Source organism: Tympanuchus pallidicinctus, unplaced genomic scaffold, assembly GCF_026119805.1.
Source record: "Tympanuchus pallidicinctus isolate F22 unplaced genomic scaffold, pur_lepc_1.0 scaffold1, whole genome shotgun sequence".
NCBI classification, from domain to species: domain Eukaryota; kingdom Metazoa; phylum Chordata; class Aves; order Galliformes; family Phasianidae; genus Tympanuchus; species Tympanuchus pallidicinctus.
Window position 1 is genome coordinate 41684613 of NW_026294618.1, and position 21458 is coordinate 41706070.

The 21458-nt window shown below is 38.4% G+C and overlaps 1 protein-coding gene across 2 annotated transcripts in view; it reads right to left on the reverse strand.

The window, feature by feature from the left end:
• The window catches only part of PREP (prolyl endopeptidase), a 94651-nt gene that overhangs the window by 25122 nt on the left and 48071 nt on the right, over positions 1-21458 (reverse strand). For both annotated transcript variants that reach the window (XM_052696754.1, XM_052696764.1), the window contains 3 exons: positions 20593-20784; positions 11807-12004; positions 10159-10262 (listed from right to left, as the gene is read on the reverse strand). In XM_052696754.1, coding sequence (XP_052552714.1) covers positions 10159-10262; positions 11807-12004; positions 20593-20784 — 494 coding nt within the window. The remainder of the gene's footprint in view (positions 1-10158; positions 10263-11806; positions 12005-20592; positions 20785-21458) is intronic.

Below are 21458 nucleotides of genomic sequence, written 5' to 3' on the forward strand. Positions count from 1 at the left end.
GCTTTTTCCTGGAAAAAAGCATTCTTTCAAAATGCATCAAGACTGTGTCATTTCAATATAGCTCACAGCTGTTATACGATCATCTTGCATAATATCTATCCTTTCCTAAGCTTTACTTACTTGGTAGAGGGCTCCCAGGTTACAGACAACTTAGTTACAGTGTTTGAAGTAAGTCTTTAAGATTTTACCAACAACTGGAATTACCATTTAACAGTAATATTCACCACTCAACTCTATCTATCTTCCACCAGGGTGATTAATGTTAATTAACAACAGAAATTAAAATTTTCTGTCACTAAGGATCAAGTAGAACTTTATCAGGTTTTTATAATATATGTAAAAAATTCATGGGTATTTTTCACTACTTTTAAATATTGCTAATTATAATGAGGTTCCAATGCCTCTATGTAGTTAACACACAGTTACTATTATTAACCATCCAGAAACATAATTACTTGATCTGTCTTGCTTTCAAGGTGTGGTTGGGCAAGGAGCCCTGCTAACAGGCTGTCTGTACATAGCACTTAGGTGCACAGGTGAATACAGTCCACGACTAAGCTATCAAAGTGCTCCAATAACACAAGTAAATAAAGGAGCAATAACTTCTAGTTTGTTCTCTGTAGGCTGCTGTACTAACTTAAATGTTTCTGCATCAGTTGTATGTCAAGCTTAATATAAGCTAGTTACTAACTTGTGTGTGCTTAGAGGCCTGGGGCTCCCAAATACAAACCCCTGAGCTCTGCCAGAGCCATTTCTGTTCTGAAAACACCCCAGTTCCTTGGTGGCCCACAAGGACATCGTTCAGGATGAGAAATTCACTCACTGTGAAATGTCTAAGCGGAATATGGGGAACTGTGGGGAAGTTTCATTACTAACAGGAAACAGTAAGAGTCTCCTGCAGAAAAGAGGTGGCAAGGGAGTGCTTTTTGCAAAGAGAACACAAGGCAAAGCTACACGAAAAAGTAAAATAAAATCCAGTAAGGCAAGAAATGCAGCATGATGTTCGGACAGGTACAATCGCCTGCAGGATAGGAAAGAACTGACTAAATAATTCAGAGAAGCATACGAGAGTTACAGAACACGTCCAAATGAACTTGAGCAAAGAATTTTTAGGCAAGAAAAAACTCTTTAACTGGCACAAACAAGCAGAAGTCTTTCCTACAACATGAATACAACAAATGAAACAACTCTTTCTACTGTACTCAACATTTGTAAACCTCAGCTACAGTTACTTTGCTTAGCATGTCACTTTGCTTAGCATCCTGGACATGTAGAGAATCCAGGGAAAAGAAGAGCAGAAGATAAAACTGCCTAGAAAAACTGAACAGATTGCAGATGTTTATATTCTAAAGAAAAGAATTGAAGAGACACGTAGTGACAATTTACTGTAAGTAGAAAGAGAATTATCTGTCTTCCCTGTCTGTGAGAGACACAATGGAATGCACAGCAAGCATAGCAAGGGAATATAGGTGAAACCTTGTGGCAGACTCCTCTTTCCTCTGCAAAAAAGAGCTTTTTAACAATAAATGCAGTGAAACACTGGGACAAATTGCCTAGGGAAACTGGAGGTTTTTAACAACCAAATAGACTAAAGCCAGTCAGGAATATACTATTACATACACTACAGGTAGAAGTGGCCTGTCTTAGAAGTCATGATGGATCCATGACCACATTGCCACTGCATGCACACACTGCAGTTTCTTCCCTTTCCCAGTTTTTCTGTCCTGTTATCACAGCGGCTCTGCCAGAGGTTTTTCTGTTCATGACTGCAATATCCCCTGCTAGGCAGTAATAGTTGGTTCCTTTCCTCTTGTAGGAAAAGAGAGAATCCAACCTCTTTAACTGCAATGTGAAAAATAACCTCAAAAGATCATTTCAACTTATACTTTATACGAACCCAGGAAGAGAAGCTTCATAAGTAAAGAAAATAAATGGAATGAAAGAGAACAAGCTTCCTTTCTGCCTTTCATAAAGCCACGATGTAATAAAATTTCACAGAATCATAGAAAAATCTTCAGGAACAGCTGGCGAGAACAGAAATACTTTCAAAAATCCACCAACTAATTGCAAATTTGTATCAGTTACGTTTCAGAAAATGTTTTAAATATTTATGTATAATAAAAATTGAATATATACTACAATTGCATGAATGCCTGTAAAATATTGAGCACTCCATGTTTATAAGTAGCATGGACCTCATTAACAAGTAAGCAACTACTGTTCTACTTCTGTTTTGCAAATCTGTTCCAATTTCAAAATCATCCAGTGGCAAAGACAGATACTTACCCATACAATTCATTAAGTGCAAGTCCTCTTCTTGATGATTTAATGACTATACAACACCACTAGCAAAATAGTAAAAAAGATAAACTTTCAATCAGATCTCTGAATAGCCTGATTATCTCAGTAGCCTAGTACTAGAATGCAATGCCTTTCCATGCCAAATCAGTGCCTTGAATTCTGATCTGCATCAGGGAGGTCTGACAGCTGTAATCATCTAACGTCCTTTTGCCAGCAAATAAAGTGAATAAAACTAATGACTACAGTCCCAGAGAGAACTGTCTTCAGTGCAGCATTAAATCACAATTTAACCCACTCCTGGGATAGGCTCTGTGAGGCAAAGTGATAAGCGAGCAGGATGGATTAAAAAAAATATTCCTATACTTGCAGATGAGCACTCTCCTCATGAACAGTGCGCTGGCATGCCAGTGAAGCTGATTGTCTCAAGAAAGAGACAGAGAAAACTGGTAGTTATCACTCCTTTCTTTTAGAGGACAGTTACACATACAGCCCTTACCATGATGAAATGTTCTACTTTTATGACTGCTTGGGTCTGAACAAGACGTGAAGAGCTATAAGGAAGGTTGGGAACAGTAGTTATTTGTAGAAGCACTCTCTGCATTTGATCCTTCACTTTATAGAATGCGACTGTTTATTCTGCACTCTATGAGACACGTACACTGTACTTATCAAAAGATATTGTTTTGCCAGGATTTAATATTGTTGGAGATATTGGGAGTGGGCGATGTTCAGGGTTGGTTTTTGTTTTGTTTTGTTTGTTTTTCTTCTGTATGTTTGATGCTAACGTTTTATGAACTGGCACATGCGATAACAGAAACTTATTTACCAGTTTTCTGATCAAGTCTGAAGAGTCAACTCCTGAGATCAGCAAAAAGAAGAGCAACCTATATCCAAAAATAACCCTAGCACATCAGTGTGTAACCACAGACAAATCTCATTCTGAACATTTTTATTCCTGTAAAATGGAGTTAGTACTCCTCAGTACCTTTGAGTAATAACACCAAGTTGCTTATACAAAAGGGAAAATAAGAGCTGTGAGAGTATTTCCACTGAGAATCATCAGAATTCTTACTTATTTTTTAAGAGAGTTAATTAAAACAGTGATGTCCATGGTTAATTACTGGATGTAAGAACTACCACAGGAGTGGATATGAAAGCTGAAAAGAAAAAGAATGGAAAGATCTTCAGCAATTTGTTTAGAAGAGGACGAATAATAAGCATTTTACTACAACAGAACTCTCATTTTAATTCTTCTACATCAGTAAAGAATCTACCTACTGAGATTCGTGGGGATTTAAACAGATGTTCATTTAAGATGTTTGAGTAAATAACACTTTTAATATATATATATTTTTTTTTTTATGGTAAAATGCACTCGGTCATTTACTGTAGGAATCTGTTTTTATTCACTGCTAACAACGCAATAACTTAAGACGTGGAAGGTTGTAAAATAATCATTTAAACTCCTTTACAGTATAAAGCTCCTGTATACCAAAACAGATTCTCTATACTAGGTTCAATAACTAAACTCTGTTTTAATCTATGTGATTCTATGTTGTGTTTTAGGAAATTCTGAGAAAGAAATGGAGCATGTAATGCAGCTTGGGATCAAGCATGCTAACTAATATTCATTACAAAAACAACCATTACAAGTTCAATCAAAGATTCGACTGAGTAAGGCATAAGAATATTTCATAACACATCTTAGTTATGCTATGATGATTTAATATGAATCATAGAATGGCTTGGGTTGAAAAGGACCACAATGATCATCCAGTTTCAACCTCCCTGCTGTGCAGGGTCACCAACCACCAGACCAGGCTGCCCAGAGTCACATGCAGCTTGGTCTTAAATGCCTCCAGGGATGGGGCATCCAACCTCCTTGGGCAACCTGTTCCAGTGCATCACCACCCTCTGGGTGAAGAACTTCCTCTTAATATCTAACCTAAACCTCCACTGTCTCAGTTTAAAACCATTCCTCCTTGTCCTATCACAATCCATCCTTATAAACAGCCGTTCCCCCCCCTGTTTATATGCTCCCTTCAAGTACTGGAAGGCCACAATGAGGTCTCCCCAGAGCCTTCTCTTCTCCAAGCTAAACAAGCCCAGTTCCCTCAACCTTTCCTCATGGGAGAGGTGCTCCAGCCCTTATCATCTTAGCAGCCCTCCTCTGGACCTGTTCGAAGAACTCCACATCCTTCCTGTGCTGGGGGCCCCAGGCCTGGACGCAGTACTCCAGCTGGGGCCTCACAAGAGCTGAGTAGAGGGGGACAATCACCTCCCTCTCCCTGCTGGCCGAAACCTTTTTTTAATGCAGCCCAGAACACAGTTGGCCTTCCGGGCTGCAAGCACACAATGCTGGCTCAAGAAGGTTCTGCAAACTAGCATTTTAAGAAGTTCTTCAATTCCCTGCACATTTAGCAGAAAAATAAACAAAATCTGATATTAGAAAGCTTGGGAATAGCGAATCACAAAGCCTGTATGATGATCCAAAAAAAAAGAAAAGACTGGTATTTTAATATCATCCATCCACACTGTGTGGTCTGGTATTATATTAATTCTTCCTAACAGCAGTTCTGTACTCCTCCACACTAAACAACATTTCTATTGTTCTGCATTCTGCTGAACACAAACTCCCAACATCTAAACTGTACAGCAATCCTCTATAGTAAGTAAGAAGGGGAGGGAGCAACTTTGGACATTTAGGTCTTAAAACAGGAAAACTGCATTGCTTTCTTTGCCAATCCAGTTCGAATTCAATCGAATTACACCCCTCCTGCTTGGAATATGAAGATCTGATTCCTCCTCTATTCAACTGCAGACTTAGGAAATATCACTGTCTGCCAGAATTACTGGTATGAATTATCTGAGTGCATTGGATGCTGCTGCTTAAAGCATACTGGGTACAGAGTAAAATTCTACTCTGTTTAGGCAGGCTTCAAAAATTCAAGATCATTTAAGGTCATTATGGGAAATTCTTCACTTGTTGCTCTTCTAGACATAACGTCCTTCACAAGCACGAATTTTCACCTTAAAACGGAATGCAATATGGCTGCAATATAAGTCATTTTTCAATATACTATCTTCTGGCTTTAAAGAGTTACACAGCCTTAAAACCAAAAGACCGTGTTTTGAGTTGCTTCCTCACTGACCTGTAAGCAGAAAAGTTAATGGCAGATTAAAGTGGTGCCCATAGCAATCACATGCAGAGGGTGTAACAAGTTAAATTCACACAGGCACACTGCCAATGCTGCCACAGTTGTCACTGTGATTTTGCTGATGCCATCCAGAGCAAGACTGTTGACTAAGTGCCAAAACCACAGCCATTACCAAAGCACCAGAAAAGCTCTAAGCTGAAGATTTCAGTCTCATCTTGGGAGTTCTGATGAAAAGTGAAACAGTCCAGAGTTTATTTTCCCCTTGGAAGGGGGCAGATGGTCTGCTACACTGTGGCAAGCGCTAAAACCCATGCACTTCCTTCCTAACATCCCCTTCTCCCCCACAGTATTTCTTAGTCTTCTTCCCCACTGCAATATGAAACCACAAGGAAATAAAAATGAATAAAACAGAAACAAGCAATAATAAACAACTTGTTTCCCCAAGTATTAATTCTATTCTCTCATCCTGTGAGATAAAGATGGGAGTCAAACTCCATATGCTGTTAAAAACAAGGAAGTCAAGCTCCTCAAAAATTAAGTTCTGAAATGGGAAGAATTATTTTTTTTTTGTGCACAAATTCAGTGTAAAATGAATGCACTTTTCTCCTCTGATATAAGAAACACAGCTGACCCAGCTACTGAACCAAAATTCAGTAGCTCTCCAAAACCCAGTGACCTCTCTGTACCTATTAGATGAGAATTAGTTGTCATATTGCTTCTATCTCCTACCCACACTGAAAAAAAGTGATAACATCAGCTCTTGTATTGCTAAGCAGGTTGAGCTTACTACATCTTTCATAGGACACTGCTTTCCTCTGCTGCCCTTTTTACTCTACATTTTAACGACAGCATTTAATGCTCGTGAACGGACTCTTAACAGCAACAGCAAAATCCAGGAATAGCGTGGGCAGGTGCTGTGCACAAATCTCTCCCACAGCTCTGTCAATCAATCTCCAGCCTGACTCATCTTCTGTGTTTTATTTTCCTGAAACAGAGATTAATAACTGTGGCAAACTGTACAGTGCTAAGTTCCACTAGGAATTAGAATGTTTGGAGGCTAATTTTCCCTCATCAATGAATCATAACTTGAAATCAGTGCTGCAAAGGAGTGCAGATGGGGCTGAAAGGCAGAACAACAGAACATATTTCTTAAATTTCTTAAAATCACTTCACTTGTAAAAACAATTTCTGCAAAAGAGAGAATCACAGACTCAAGAAAACAGATACCCTTTTAAAGACTTGTCCTTCTTCACAACAGCCTCTGACCAGCAACTGTTTTCAAAACAAATTAAGTTCTGCTATGAATTTCACAGTTCTTTTGCAAGAGCTAATTCAAACTTCATCTGTCAATAGCAGCATATGTGTTTGGTTCACATCAAGCTATGAGGGCTGCTCTGAAAGTTATGCCTCCTATTTTGCTATGTTGGCTTATGATATCAGAGGCACATGGTGGTGGTATAGCAGTAGAGCACAAATCTTCCTGCCAATGCAGTGTGACAGATGGCAGCAGAGGGGTGGTCTGACAAAATGGTATTTGACATGGAAATGTAGGTGAAGCAAAGATGTGTAACAAATTTGCTCCGTGCATAAAACACTGCACCAATTGTCATTCATCAATGCTTGCTGAGAGTTTGTGGAGACCAAACAGTGGATATCAGCACAGTGAGGTGACAGGTGGTGCATTTCAGCAGTGGTGACAGTGTGACATCTCTATTGGTGAAGATTTTAGTAAGTGCAGCACACAGGATCTTGTTCATCACTAGCAAAAATGCATAGCTAACAGTGATGACTAGGTCAGAAAAATAGTGTTTTGTAGTTGAAAATGTACTCTTACCAAATAATATTATTTTGCTCTTTTTATCTATCATAGCTTCTATGTAAATAAATAGGAGGCATCACTTTTGGAGCTACCTATGTACATTAAGGATAGTCCTGAAAGGTATTCAAAAAATGGCAAAAGGAGCTAAGCAATATTTGACTACATATCAGCCTAAAAGTAGGTGAGTTCTGAGCCAGGACAGACAACTTTTACCTATGATTAAGTGTCACAGTGAGGTGTTAATATGGAGAGGCATATAAGCACTTAGTTTGTAAAGATAAAATACAAACCTTTTATATTTAAAGCAGCAGTTGAGTTATCTATGCAATAAACATGAAGGCTCTTGCCAAAAGCAAAGTTCCTGAAAAATTCACTCATGGCTTTTGGCTACTTCCTGAAGTCTGTCATTTGATGGATCAAAGCATTCAGTGATGCAAAGAAATCTCAGGAAGCATTTGGTAGGAAGAAGTTACTAACACTATATAGTATAACATTTAACAAATGTAGCCAGGATAAAATATTAGTAAGACATTCCACCTGTGAATGTGGTAAGACACCGGAACAGGTTGTCCAGAGAGGTTGTGGATTTCCCCTGCCTGGAAGCATTCAAGGCCAGGATGGATGGGGCTGTGAGCAACCCGGTCTAGAGGGAGGTGTCCCTGCCTGTAGCAGGGAGGTTGGAACTAGATGATTTTAAAGGTCTCTTCCAACACAAACCATTCTATGGTTCTTGAAAATTTATATACAGAAAGCAAACTTTGTTACTGGTCTATACTTGTAAGTGCAAGGAGTCTGTGAAAGAAACTTTACAGGTGATCCAGAAGAGCAAAAAGCAGGCACTGTGACATTTTCCAGCTGCCATAATTCGGATTTCACACTCACGACACCTTACAATTTCAGTTCAAGTCTTCTTAATACAGTTATATTCAAAGACTGCTAAAAAAACAACAGGTCATTAAAGTTTAATATATGTTATACAGACAAATCTAGGAAGAGATGTTTCTTCAGGTATACAAGAATAAAAAAAAATAATCTTTGCAGGGGACCTGCTTCTCCCTAAGGTCAAACACCAGAACAGAGCCAACTACATTTTTCTTTACTACTTTAGTAATTCTGATGGAAATTAAAGTTATGTCATGAACTCCATAATGCTGCTGGTGCTTCTATAATCAACAGCCTTTGCCTAACTTCAGATTTTTCTTGCATTCTTAATTTCCAGTTTCTTCCACAATTCCCTGAACCAGTGCCTGAGTTTTGAAATGGATATGCAAGGTTGACAGCCATTTATAAATTCCTTTGATGAGCCACCATTTCTCTTTCTCTCATCCAAATCCGATTTAGCACAAACATTAAAGGTCCATGTGGGATTCCACCAATGGGGATGAGGACTGGGTTTGTGCAAAAGCATGCAGCACGTCTGGCCAGGTTACTACAAAGGTGACCAAATAGTCCCAGTCACAGCTGCAACAAGCAGCTGCCTTCACAGCTCATTTGAGAGTTCCTCCTGAATCTGAACAATGTAATTCACAGTGAATCATCAATTCCAATGACTGCAGAAGTAATTTCAAAGGTGTTACCACAATGGACTAACTTGCTGACAAAAGGCAAAGCTGAATGAGTGGTTATCCAAGAGTGTTCTTTGAACACTTTATGATCCTATTGTAACTGCACAGGTCACATTTACCTAGAGCTAGCTCTGAGTAGGAGTAAGGAGAAAATCAGAACAATAATACTGACTTCCACTCCGCCAGAGATTCACAGAGTAGAGGTTTGCACAGGGAATAGCAAAGCATGCTTCCTGTTTGAAACGATGTGCATTACTACTCTAACCTTACCCTAATTTAGCATGTAATTGATTTAAATATAAAATGAGATTTTGTTTTTCCAGTCATAAAATATGATTTACTAGAAAAATGCATTATTTCTTATTTAAGGCAAGCCCTTCAAAACTCTTCATTAGATGGGTATTTGTATTCCATTATTATCCTTAAGTTTCATGTCAGCATTATATTTGTACCAAGTTCTTCCCTAAAGAAAATGCTCTCCTCTTTTTCAGCTCACTATGCCCCAAAGTAATTCTGTGCAAGTCTCTGAAATGAAGTTGACTGAAACAGACTCTGTGAGAACACTTATAGCAAACTGTCATCTGCAGAACTCTTTATTTCTGTCTGCAGATGCGTGGACAAACAGATGATTTGCTTACAGCAGCAACATGAGCATACCGAACTGTCTCTCTGCTTTTACAGAGTCTGTCCTGTATATGTACTGGGGCAAAATTAAAATAAGAGATTAACAAAGATAGCATCTCCTTTCCAAGACTCCATTGAAAAGTGTTACACTTCACTATAGTATCTCCGAGGTAATTTCCTATTTTTCCACACTACGTTTATTTAAGTTCCACTTCTGGGCATTGGTTCCTGTTATACTTTTGGCTATAGAAACAGAGATCTTCTATTCTGCTCTTACTCTACAGTTGCAAAATCCTATGTATAAAGTAACTAAATCACTTTCCAAATTTTCTTCTATAAATTGCAGGGATTAAATCTGCTATGCCTTAGGATGTAACGACATCCCTAATTACTTCAATGAATTTGTACAAGTCATTCCTAGATACTGTTTTCTTAAAGTCCAAACCAGGGCCCAATACCTTATCGGCGTTTACCAAAGCTGTGTTTAGTGGCAAGATCACTTGTTACTTAAAATGTGTATTTCACATAATATTTTTAGCCACAGTATTTATTACGAGCTCGCAGCAGGTATCTATAAAGAACCCTGTAGGGCTCTGAAGCTAAAGAAATCACTTCACCTTCAGCCAAGCACAATTTCGTTAAACATTCATCTAGGTGTTTACAAGCAGATGGAAGGAATTGCATTTATTACCTGAATTGTCTGGTAAACCGAAGGATCAAATCCTTTCACAGTCACCTCCCGAAAAACTCTTGGCTCCAGTTCCTCTTTAGTCAGATCACAGTGATATATAATACCTACAACAGAGTGCAACTTTGTCAGCTTCAAGTAAGGGGCATTGTTAAAAGGATGACAGGCATTGTGATGGAGTTATGAATGATAATTCAGCAGGGTGGGAAAAAAAGCTCCTGATAACTCCTTCAGTTAACACTTCTTAAAAAATACGATACATTTAATCTAAGAGGGGTGCAAAGGTTTTCTGTAAAGACAATAATTCTTGCTGCCCAAAGTTAGTATAGAAAGTGGATTAAACAAACTGGAAAAAAAGAAAATCATTTGTTTTCATGAAGTAACATGGCATTTATTGAGACTGACAAAATTGGAAGAAGTATAAAGCTCACTTTAAAACATCTCCCCTAGAGCTACCAGACCAAGAATAACTATACTAAGAATTTTATTCGAGTCATTTTTCTCCTTACATAAAATATTTTGACATTACAATTCAAACAGAACCCTGGATAAGAGAAAGAGCTAGGCATCAACTTGAGATTGTGACAGAGTAGCAGAGAGTAGCTATGTGACTGAACAGAACTTGGTGTCCTACCATTTATTTTACATCCTGATCCTGAAGGTTTGAAGGCAGCCTCACTTGCTTGAGACACATCTGTGTTTTTTCCAAGTGATTTTGCATGAGAAAAGTCTCTGACTTTGAGCAATACAAAACTTCTATTTAAACATGTATTAAAGTAAAGAACACTAAAAGCTTAAGGCAGTAAGCTTTCCACAGAAATTTTTTCTGCAATAAAATTAACCAGAGTGGACAATACTTGATTGAAATACTGCTGTATTGTGTATCTTTTAGGTAATTGCTTTTGGTTTCCTGAAATTATTACAGAAGTTATGGCTATCAGAATTATACTGAAAAATGAAATAAGGAGGACACATCTGACACAAGTTAATTGCCTCATTAAATCATTTTTATAGACTGTGGAAAATCAAAGATAAAGATTGGCGACAGAATACAAATGAAAACCAATACTCAAAAACTGATAAAACTTATTTTTATAATGATGAATTAATGGGAGGAATAAAAGGAGGAATACTCTAACCTTCTGGGAAATATTTTATTTAATTGTACTTGCCATATAGTGACTAGCCAGCCTAATGCAGGTGAAAATACAAAGAAGCATTACAGCAGCATTGAAGTAACGTGAAAGCACAAAGGAAATCATGCAAGGTGGTCACAGGCAGAGCAGCTGTTCTACATATATACAGCTGCTCAGAGCAGGCAGAATAAGTGTATATTAGGAAACCACGTGATGAAAGAAGCAGTCATAGATGGCATTTTGGTAATGGTTTGGCACTTAATATCCCAAACCATAGTCATCTCTGGTACAAGCCAGTCCTTTGTACTTTCCAAACACAGATGTCTCAAACATGCTCATTACTTAAGTAACAGGGACTTCCCAACTAGTAGATTCTGCAGCATGCAGCCCCTTTCCCCAGATAAGGGAACACAGTTAACACATTGTAGATGTATTTAGTAGCTACTGAACAAGAGAATTCAAGTCTCCAGGAAAAAGCACAATATGTAGTGGGAAAAAAAAAACCCACATCTTACCTGGAGATAAAAATGAAGTAAATTGATAGAATATTTCACTATCCTTCTTCTGTCCACTATATCCCACAATACTCCCAACCTCTAATGGGAAAGTCTTGAGATGTGTACCAGTAGCTAGATCATGAAGTTGCAGGATATTCTTCACATCATGCAGATAGCATAAAACGAGGAGGTTGGACCTCACACAAGCAACCCATTCTGAAGAGCATGGAAAAGAAAAAAACAATATATAAATTGAATGAAGTTCTTTCGCATACCTAAATACATACACCATACTCTTAAAGTTTTGTAAGTCACTTGACTTCTGGAACAAAAAAGTGAACCCAAACATACAAGATTACATTCTCTGAACATGCACTGACCACGTTTCTTTAAGCTAATTTATGCAGACACAGGTAGAATGAATCATTTAACTGAGATTATTCCTCATTTAGGGCACTTATAGATGAACATTATTCTGAAATACCAGAGATTTCAAAAAAATTCCACTGAGATCTTGTTTTAACTTTCATGCATTTCCCACAAGTATTACTGGCAAAAAAAAAAAAAATCATTATTATTTGGACTTAAGCTAAACTAATAATAACAAAGAGATGTATTATTCTGAGTTGCACAGTATGTATAGAACCCAGGTAGCATCCATCCTGTTTTTATTGTCTCATTATTCAGGAGACTATTCTTCTAAGCAAGTTCTATTCAGCATAAGAAAAGAGCTGTTGTGAACACTGTGAATACTCAAACAGGCATACAGGAATTATGGACATGATTAATTAGTTTTCTTTGTAGCATTGGTGAGGTTGTGGTTCTTGTCCTCTTCCAACCACGCATATGCCACTTTTCCCCTGATAAGTCAGACTGGAAATGAAAATCATGGAGAGGGTGCCAACGTTACACAATGCCTTATCTTATCTACTGGAGCAAAATCAAAAAGATGGACTCAAGTGAGCAAGAAAAATCAGGTTGGAATGAGTGGGGCATGCTGCCAGCATCAAAGCAGCAAGTGGGGAATTTAAAATGCCAACACAGGAGCAAAAGACAAAACAGAAGCAAGAAAACATTGCCATAATTTCCATCTTATTCTATATTATATTATTCACATTTTAACAGCTCATTCTCTTTCCTCAAAGCCCTGTAAATAAAAATGACTTGAATTCATAGAGTTGTACTGAACACTGTCTTATAAAAACATAATTGAGCATTCAGGAGCCAGAACAGAAGTTCAGAGACATATCATGTGCCCCTTCTACTAAGGGTAACAAGCTCCTTCTGAACTCACTAATTTGCACAGCTTAGCTTCTTTAACAGCTTCTGCTTTCGTATGGAGTTTAGGTCTGTCATGATCCCCAAGAGATTGAACCTAGCAAGACTACAGCCTACCCTTCTGTCAGCTTGATCAGAAAGAACCATATAAATTTGTTATATAAACAAGACATTAAAGCTTTACTACTCCATCCTCTTCCCAAACATCACCCCCGAAATCACTTTTTCTTATTTTTCTTTTTGTCCTTTTCCTCCAGACTTTTCAAATCCCTCACAAACTTCTAGCCTAAATCTGGGAATTTTTGAACAGACATCCCAGAATACAACATGAACCAAAAGTTCAGCCACAAAGCCATGGTCTGGTATAACAGCATACAGTATAACACTGTTTATAAATTTAATGGTCATCTAATTTTACTTCTGGAGTTTAAGCAAGACTGGAGAACAAAACATGCTTCATGACTTCATTATACATAAATACATATTTTGAAACACAGAATCATTTCTGGTTGCATACAAGGAAAACCTGCAATCATTTGAAGCACTTATTACATTGTCAACATTTACATCTATAACTAGATCTCTAATAAAAAAAAATCTGAATTAAATCCCTCTAGTAACATCCTGCTGTAACAATGAGCTCCTGTGAACTCCATCTTCTCAGTAATATCTGTAACAAATATGTGTTTGTTTAGTCTTGAAATTCCCTGGCAAAGTTTCACAAAATGGACTGAGATACTCTCAGATCAACTTCAAACATATTATACACGTAGCTCTGCTTCACAGAATCACAGAATGGCCAGGGTTGGAAGGGACCTCAAGGATGATGAATCTCCAACCCCCCTGCCACATGCAGGGCCACCAACCTCCATGTTTAATGCTAAACCAGGCTGCCCAGGGCCCCATCCAACCTGGCCTTGAACACCTCCAAGGACAGGGCATCCACAACCTCTCTGTGCAGCCTGTTCCAGCACCTCACCACTCTCTAGGTAAAGGATTTCCCCGATGTCCGACCTAAATCTCCCCTCCCTCAACTTAAAACTATTTCCCCTCGTCCTACACATATCAACCCTTTCAAAGAATTGATTCCCCTCCCCTCTGTAGGCTCCCTTTAGGTATTGAAAGGCTGCAATGAGGTCACACTGCAGCCTTCTTTTCTCCAGGCTGAACCTTGCTTCAGCAAGGGTACTCTTCAGGAATTCTTTATTTTAAAAATTAAATTGTGATCAACCTTAATTTCTCACTAATCATTTAGCAAAGCACTGCAATTTAGTGGATGCTTTCATTAAAAGTCAAACTACATTAGATATCCCTCTTTTCTATTGAAAAAAGAAAAAAAAAAAATAAGAGACTAATTTGCCCAGGAGGCATAAGGCTTCTGGCTTCCTGCTACTAAAGAACTTGCCTATGAAGCAGGACTTTTAACCTTATCATCAACTGGTTCATTTACAAATAAGATACTTTCAGCAAGCTGAAGGTATTAGATGAGAGGACAACGGGAAATTTTAAAATTGTCTATGAGATTTCAGCAGCATATCCTCGTAATAATTGTTTTGGTGCTTTGATAACTGCCTCCAAAACTTACAGTAACGGAACCTACATAAATATGTGCAAATCAAAACAGAACAAAATAATTGAAGCAAGCTTGAAAGAGCAGAAGAAAAGAAAGACTAAGACCCAACATTTATATATACAGCAAGCAAACAATGCTAAATTATTAAAAAGAGCTATTTTTGACTGCAAGCTCATCCAGTTACTCCCCTGCTCACCACTGAGAACTGCAGGCACTGTTGAGTTTATTGCGACAGCAGTCAGGCTCTGGTTTTGTACATGCTTTGCAGAATGCACTCTACGTGCCTCTGCACTTCCTTGAAGGTTTTAAGACCGTGTGTACAAGCATCACACGTCTAAAAGTTCAGGCTGACACCACTGCTGCACTTTTACAGAAAACAGGCAGTGATAAACAACTATAGGATGTAGATCACTGTATAATCAACGGATATCAAGATGTTACAATCATAATATAATCAAGAGAGTTAGGCAAAGTGGACAATGATAACAAAAGAGAATAAAATGGGAGGCTTACCCTTCGACTGGGCTCACCACAAAACACCAAGAGAGGCGATCTCCAGAAGAGATCCTTCCCACTGGTAGCCAGCTCTTAAATAGGTCCAGGAGGCAGCACAGGTGAATTGCCTTCACCTGTGCTCCTCTGGCTGACTCATGGCTCGCCTCAGGTGATCAATCAGAGGTTCAGGCCGTGACTCAGTAGTTCCCATACAATCACCTAACTATTTTGACTGCCCTGTTCAGTTTCGCTACAGATTCACATACTGAACAATAAACTAGTAGGAGGTTGCCTTTTCCAACCTGATCCTTTGGCTTAGGCATCAGAGATGGATGGAAACACTGGTCAGTGCTAAAAGCAGGCAGGAAGGAGCATCCTTGGTGCTTTCCATTTCTCTCTGAAAATGAAAATATCCATCTTGATGACTACGTAGTCATAAAAAGAAACTTACAAGTTATTTTCTATACAATATGCTCATACATCCACTCAACAAATAAGAATGTGTTAATGGGCTGTGAAAACTTTAGCTAGGAAATGGATTTGGGTCATTTTTGGATTCTTTGGTCATCTAAATGATCATCATCAATACGATGGCAATCAATGTTCAGTGTCTCAGCAGATTAATATATATGCATGCTGGAATCAAGCAAAAGGACCCATAACTACCACTAAAAGATAGCTGAAGATAGACTTGAAATGAAAGCACTAGCAACTTGCAGAATAAACCATGAATCATTTTAAAACATATGAGGGCAACTAAGTCCTCACAGCATCTGTCTTTCCTCTGAGACACCATCAGTGACAGACTGCCATGATTAAGCTAAGGGCAAAGCTCCAGCCAACTTCAGCACAACAAGGATTTTATACTCCACATTCTCCCAGTATGAAACACATAAATGAGAGAGCAGGGGGGTGGACAAAGCTCTTCTGAAGCTGCAAACATCTAGAACGGTGCTTTCTGAAATAATCAGTAGGCTTTAGTCATCTGTGATTGATACAGCTTCTCCATGGTAAACTGAGTTAAACAGATACACCAAAGCCCTACCCTGGGAAGCAGAATAAGACTTAAATCAGGGACATGCATCTAGACCACATCCTCTACATCCCTGATCAAGGGATGCATCCAGCTTGGCCAGATCTTAGCTCTTAGTTGCTAAGAAACATGGCAGCTAAGCCACACTGCATCTCGCAGTAGGAACTTATCAGTCTGGTCCTTTGCACTGCAGCCAAGTTCTTCCTCTCCGTCATGATGGTGTGCCAGCCAGCCCCCCAGAGTACCTCCTTGGGGTAACAGACAAAACAGCTGCTCCTCAGAGCATCCATGCAAGCCTTCATTTGCTTTACTTTGAACAGAAAACTCTCCAGTGTGGAGGAGGGGTATTTTGAAAGACAACACACAGTAAAGGAATGCACAATTTTTCTGCCAGCTGAGATAAACGTGAAGGACTGTTCACACCCATACAGATTCCCTGCCATTCAGGATTAATAATTTTGTGATCTCAGTTCAGACTTTCTCTCCTGGTTTCACTACGCAACCAAAAGATAACCATCTCCAAAAACACTTGATAATTCTGGATGTTTGTTCATTATCACTGCTGATTCTTAAGGATTTCTGATTTAGAAGGTTAGAGATATTAGAGAAATTACTGCCTTTCTCTAGCACAAGCTAGCGGAAGGAAGGCAAGCATTTTACATGCTCTGAATTTAGGTGTGCAGATGTTTGCAAGGTACAGAAACATTGCTAGCTTTGCCCCTGCTTATTAAATGGTTGAGATTTGAGGCATGGATATTGGAACTAGATGACCTTTAAGTTCTGTCATTAAAGGATATGGTTCTATTGTTTAAAATCACTTACCTAATCTATTACGTTCAGGAATACTTCTTACTTCTCAGCCCTCCTTACTCAGGTGATCTAATTTTCTTCTCACAGTCCCAACTACATGGCAGGATGCAACTGCCACTTTTAAGTTGCCCTGCTCCACCCGCAGGTACTGAGCACTTTTAGGGCAATGAGATACTTTAATAACTTTTTGAGATCTGTAACAACACAAACCACCATCCAAGTGTTTCTAGTGATCACAGAGGTCACGGTTACACAGCTGCTTTTGAATGAAATCAGCACACCCCTTTGCAGCTATGCAGTCATTTAAACCAGAAGTTCAATGTTAGACATGAATCTCCCCTAGGGTTAAATTTCAGATTCCCTGAAAATCAAGAGTAACACTTCATAAACAAGCACAAAAGTGGGAGGGAAATGAGCTTCATTGCACACCAAGATGTCCTCAGGTTCTTCATTCCATGTCATTTGAAATTTCAAATAGCCATTATTTATTTCTTCCCCTCAACTCAGAGAAAAGAGATCCAAATTAATTTCAAGTCACCATGACGTCCCTGTTGTAAAACGAGGTGTGTGATCAGCTTCAATGTGTGACAATAACTGCTTTTTCCCTGTATTTCCCAAATTAGCTTATTTCTAAACAGTTCTGAAAACTAAAAAATGTCAAAGTCAATTAAAACAAAGTAAATCTGGTAAAATTGGCATCCATATTGTCTTGTAGGCAAGAATATTTGTTTCTTGGTTAAATCATATTAGCATGTTCCTTAATGCATTATGACACTTTGTGGAATTTCTCTTTTTACCACCAATGGACAGTGGCAGAATTTTATTGTTATTAATACTTAATTTATTAATCATAAACACGATCTATATGCATGTGGCAAAGGTTTTCTGAAACAGAATTCAAGTAACACACAGAAATAAAAGCAGATTGTGTCAGAGTTTTGATTCGAGTACTTATACATCCAGTAAAATTACAAGGAAACATTTGTGGCCAGGAGGACCACTGCCTATAGTATTTATAAGGAAATTCTAACACAACTGATTGTATTTGAGTAAGCAGTCTCGCTCACATATCTTGAAGTGGACAAGTAGCAACACTCATTTACACTTTGAATCACTGCTGTCCTAGCTTTTGCTGAAGGCATTTCATTACATCATCATCTCTAGATCACACAAAATCAAATTCCCTAGACTGCAAGGCTTACACGAGGCAATGAATTATTAACTGCCTTCTGCTATAATTATGTATTTCCAAACCAAATCTTGGAATGATTAAAACAAAATGACAATGACTGGTTTGCCTGCTATCTTCAAGTGCGTTAATTTATTCAGGGCTACAACCTCCTAAAAATGGTAAAACTCCCCTCAGTGGGTGCTGAGCATGTAACACTAACTTGCAACTGTCTACCACAGAAAAGCAACTGAGCAATTCAAGTTTATTTTACTGTAGTGCTAACTCTAAGACACATTTATAACTGACCTTCTTGCGGGGATGCTTTCATTTGCTCATTTAACGCAATACCATCATGCACCACCCCAAAAAGCTGGCAAAAAAAAAGCATATGACTGCCTTTTCTTGCTCCACATTCAAATCCAGCAGAAGCCTGATAATACACAATAGAGTCTTGAAAATGACTGTGATAGTTTCATATGACAAATTATGTTTGCCTTCAAGCGTGTAAGAGCTGAATGCCCACTGTGTTTATAGTCTGAAGGCCAATGCCCCCAGCAAACCCATTTATCTGGGCTTTTGATTCTCTAACTGCAGCATTTGTTATGTTTATATAGTCAAGACTGTTGCACATCATCCATTAGAGGAATGCTGCATGCATTATACTGTTTTTTAATACACGCACAAACATGAACTTAGAATGACTTCCCTTTAGAATGAAAACAAAATGGAACTGAGCTATGTGACATGGTGCAGTGAAGAACAGATGTGGCTTTATGTTTGCTAGGAAGGAATATCTATCTAGTGCCTACACAGACTTGCACAATGCCTCTAGGCTGCCCAGATCACAGTGCAGGTAAACCCATGTCTGTTAAATGTATTTTATGCCAATCACATGCCTCTATCCCATTCTATTTCAACACTTGTTTTCTGTAAGTCAATTCTTCAGCTTGATCCCTTTCTATAAAATACTGTTCCTCGTAATCTACATATGGCTTCATGGACAGTCAGCAAATTTGCTTGCAATCAAAAATCAAACTTGGAAGCAGTTTTTTAACTTGCGTGCAACATTTATTCACTGTCTAGAACTGGAAATGTACTTCATTTAAAATCTAGACTGTTCATGATTCAAAGAGTTCATACTCTTGAGAAAAAGTTTTGTGTCTCGCTAAGCCCTGCTCACTACTTCAGTGTTTACCCAAAATCTTGCAAAACTCAGAGTCCAGTTGTTTGGCAACATCACTGCAGTCCTGGACATGCTCCGTAGATGCCTCATTTTTCCTCACACTGTTACATTGGATGGATGGGACAAAGACTGCCCAGAGAGCTTCTGGTCAACTGAAGAATATATCAAATAATATGCCATAAACACTTCATTATTCTCCATTTATGCTATATAGAGGGTGTAGCCTGTCTAGGCTACAGCAGAAATCAGGCAAGATACAGTGCAGAAAGTGAGGTTTCTTATAGGTCTTGGAAGATGAGATCTTAATCAGAATAGCAGCCAATTAGATTTGTCCTAGTAAGAGACAGAAGTATATACGGTAGCATACACGTATGTCCATCACATATACAGAGAATTTTACTCATTCTAAGAAACAGTTCCTCACTGGAAAAGTAGCAGACAGCAAATTAGTAAATTTGCATAGAGAAAGATTAAAAAAAAGTAGTTGAATCTTTTTGTATAACTGTAATTATGGTAGTTGGATAAATCATGTCGTCTAATCTGCACAGTCTGCAGATTACACTACATGAATGTACACAAAACATATGTAAAAAAAATAGCTCAAGAGAAGTTTTTCTTCATTATCTGAAACTAATTTAAGCACAGTGTTTTAGTATCATTTTCCCCAAAATGGGATAAAAAACCTTCCCAATGCTGAACCTTAATTCAGAAAATTTATCACAATATACCTTGAAAAAAACAAACATTTATGTTTTTAAGTCACTTTTATACTCCAAGAATTCCATGCACTTTGACTGTGTTGAGGTTTTTTTCTACTGCTGTCCCATCTCTGACCAAGTCTGCTCATAGTGTGCTATACTACTACTATGCTTGTTCTTTTCCTTCTTTCTGCTTACAAAGCCCCACTTGCTGTAATTTCCAACTGTCTAATAAGCATTTACTACATTAACACAAAGCAGGAAAATGTCTTCCCCTTATTTCCTACAAGAACAGAATTAAAACAAGGACAGATTAAGTGACTCCTTTATGGCCACACAGGATGACAGAGAGGGGGAGGGCGAAAGGAGGAAGGGGGAAGGGAGAATGGAATCTGAACCTCTCAAGTATTAGGCAAAACTTAATTGCAAGCAAACACATGAAATCCTAAACAAAATTTAAACACAGTAAAACAGTAAGGTCTGTACAAGATCATCCAACTTTCTAATGACAGTATTAGTTTAAAAAAACAGAGTAGAAAGACTTTTACATGACAAATTCTTACCTAAAACATCTTTTTCATGCTCAGGGATGAGAACTTTCCATTTGGATTCCTCTGGGTCACTGAAGTCAATGTTGATTAATCGGTAATTTGGAGAATGACGGTTTGTCTTGAAAGTGAATACTGTTCCTTCGTTGGTGACATACTCATACTCAGCCTCAAAGTTATCTATCAGCTTCACCCACTGAAGAATTCCTGCAAGATCAAACATATAAAGTGAATTCCTCAACTTCTGAAATAAAGCTTCCTTACACCCAAGAGCAAGAGCTTCCTCACAGTTACTACAATTACTGTAGGTTCTTTCTCTGGTAACAGAAGCAATCAAAAGGGGTCATGCTATTGGAGGGGCTTAATATGTATGAATAATTAACCAGCTTAATAGGCTGCAGTGGAAAAATCCCAGTTCATGGACACGTCGAGGAATTTCTAACTAAATTCATGAAGAATACTGCCAGAACTAACAGAGCATCACATAACTGTAGGAGTTGGAAGGCACCTCTAAAGATCTTCTAGTTCTACCTGATAAAGTAGGTTCCCTAGGTTACACAAGAAAGCATCCAGACAGGTTCTTCAGTGTCTCCAGAGGAGAAGACTTCATAACCTCTCTGGGCAGCCTGTTCCAGTACTCAGTCACTCTCAAAGTAAAGTTTTTCCTCCTGTTCATATGGAATTTCTTGTGTTGCAGTTTGCCCCACTGCCTCTTCTTCTGTCTCTGGACACCACTGTAAAGGGGTGGGCCCCATCTACTTGATACTATTCTTTTAAATATTTAGAAGTGAAAAACATTTGAAAAAATGCCCCCTCAGTCTTCTCTTCTCCTGGCTGAACAGCCCCATGTCTCTCAGCTTTTTCTCATGAGGGAGATGCTT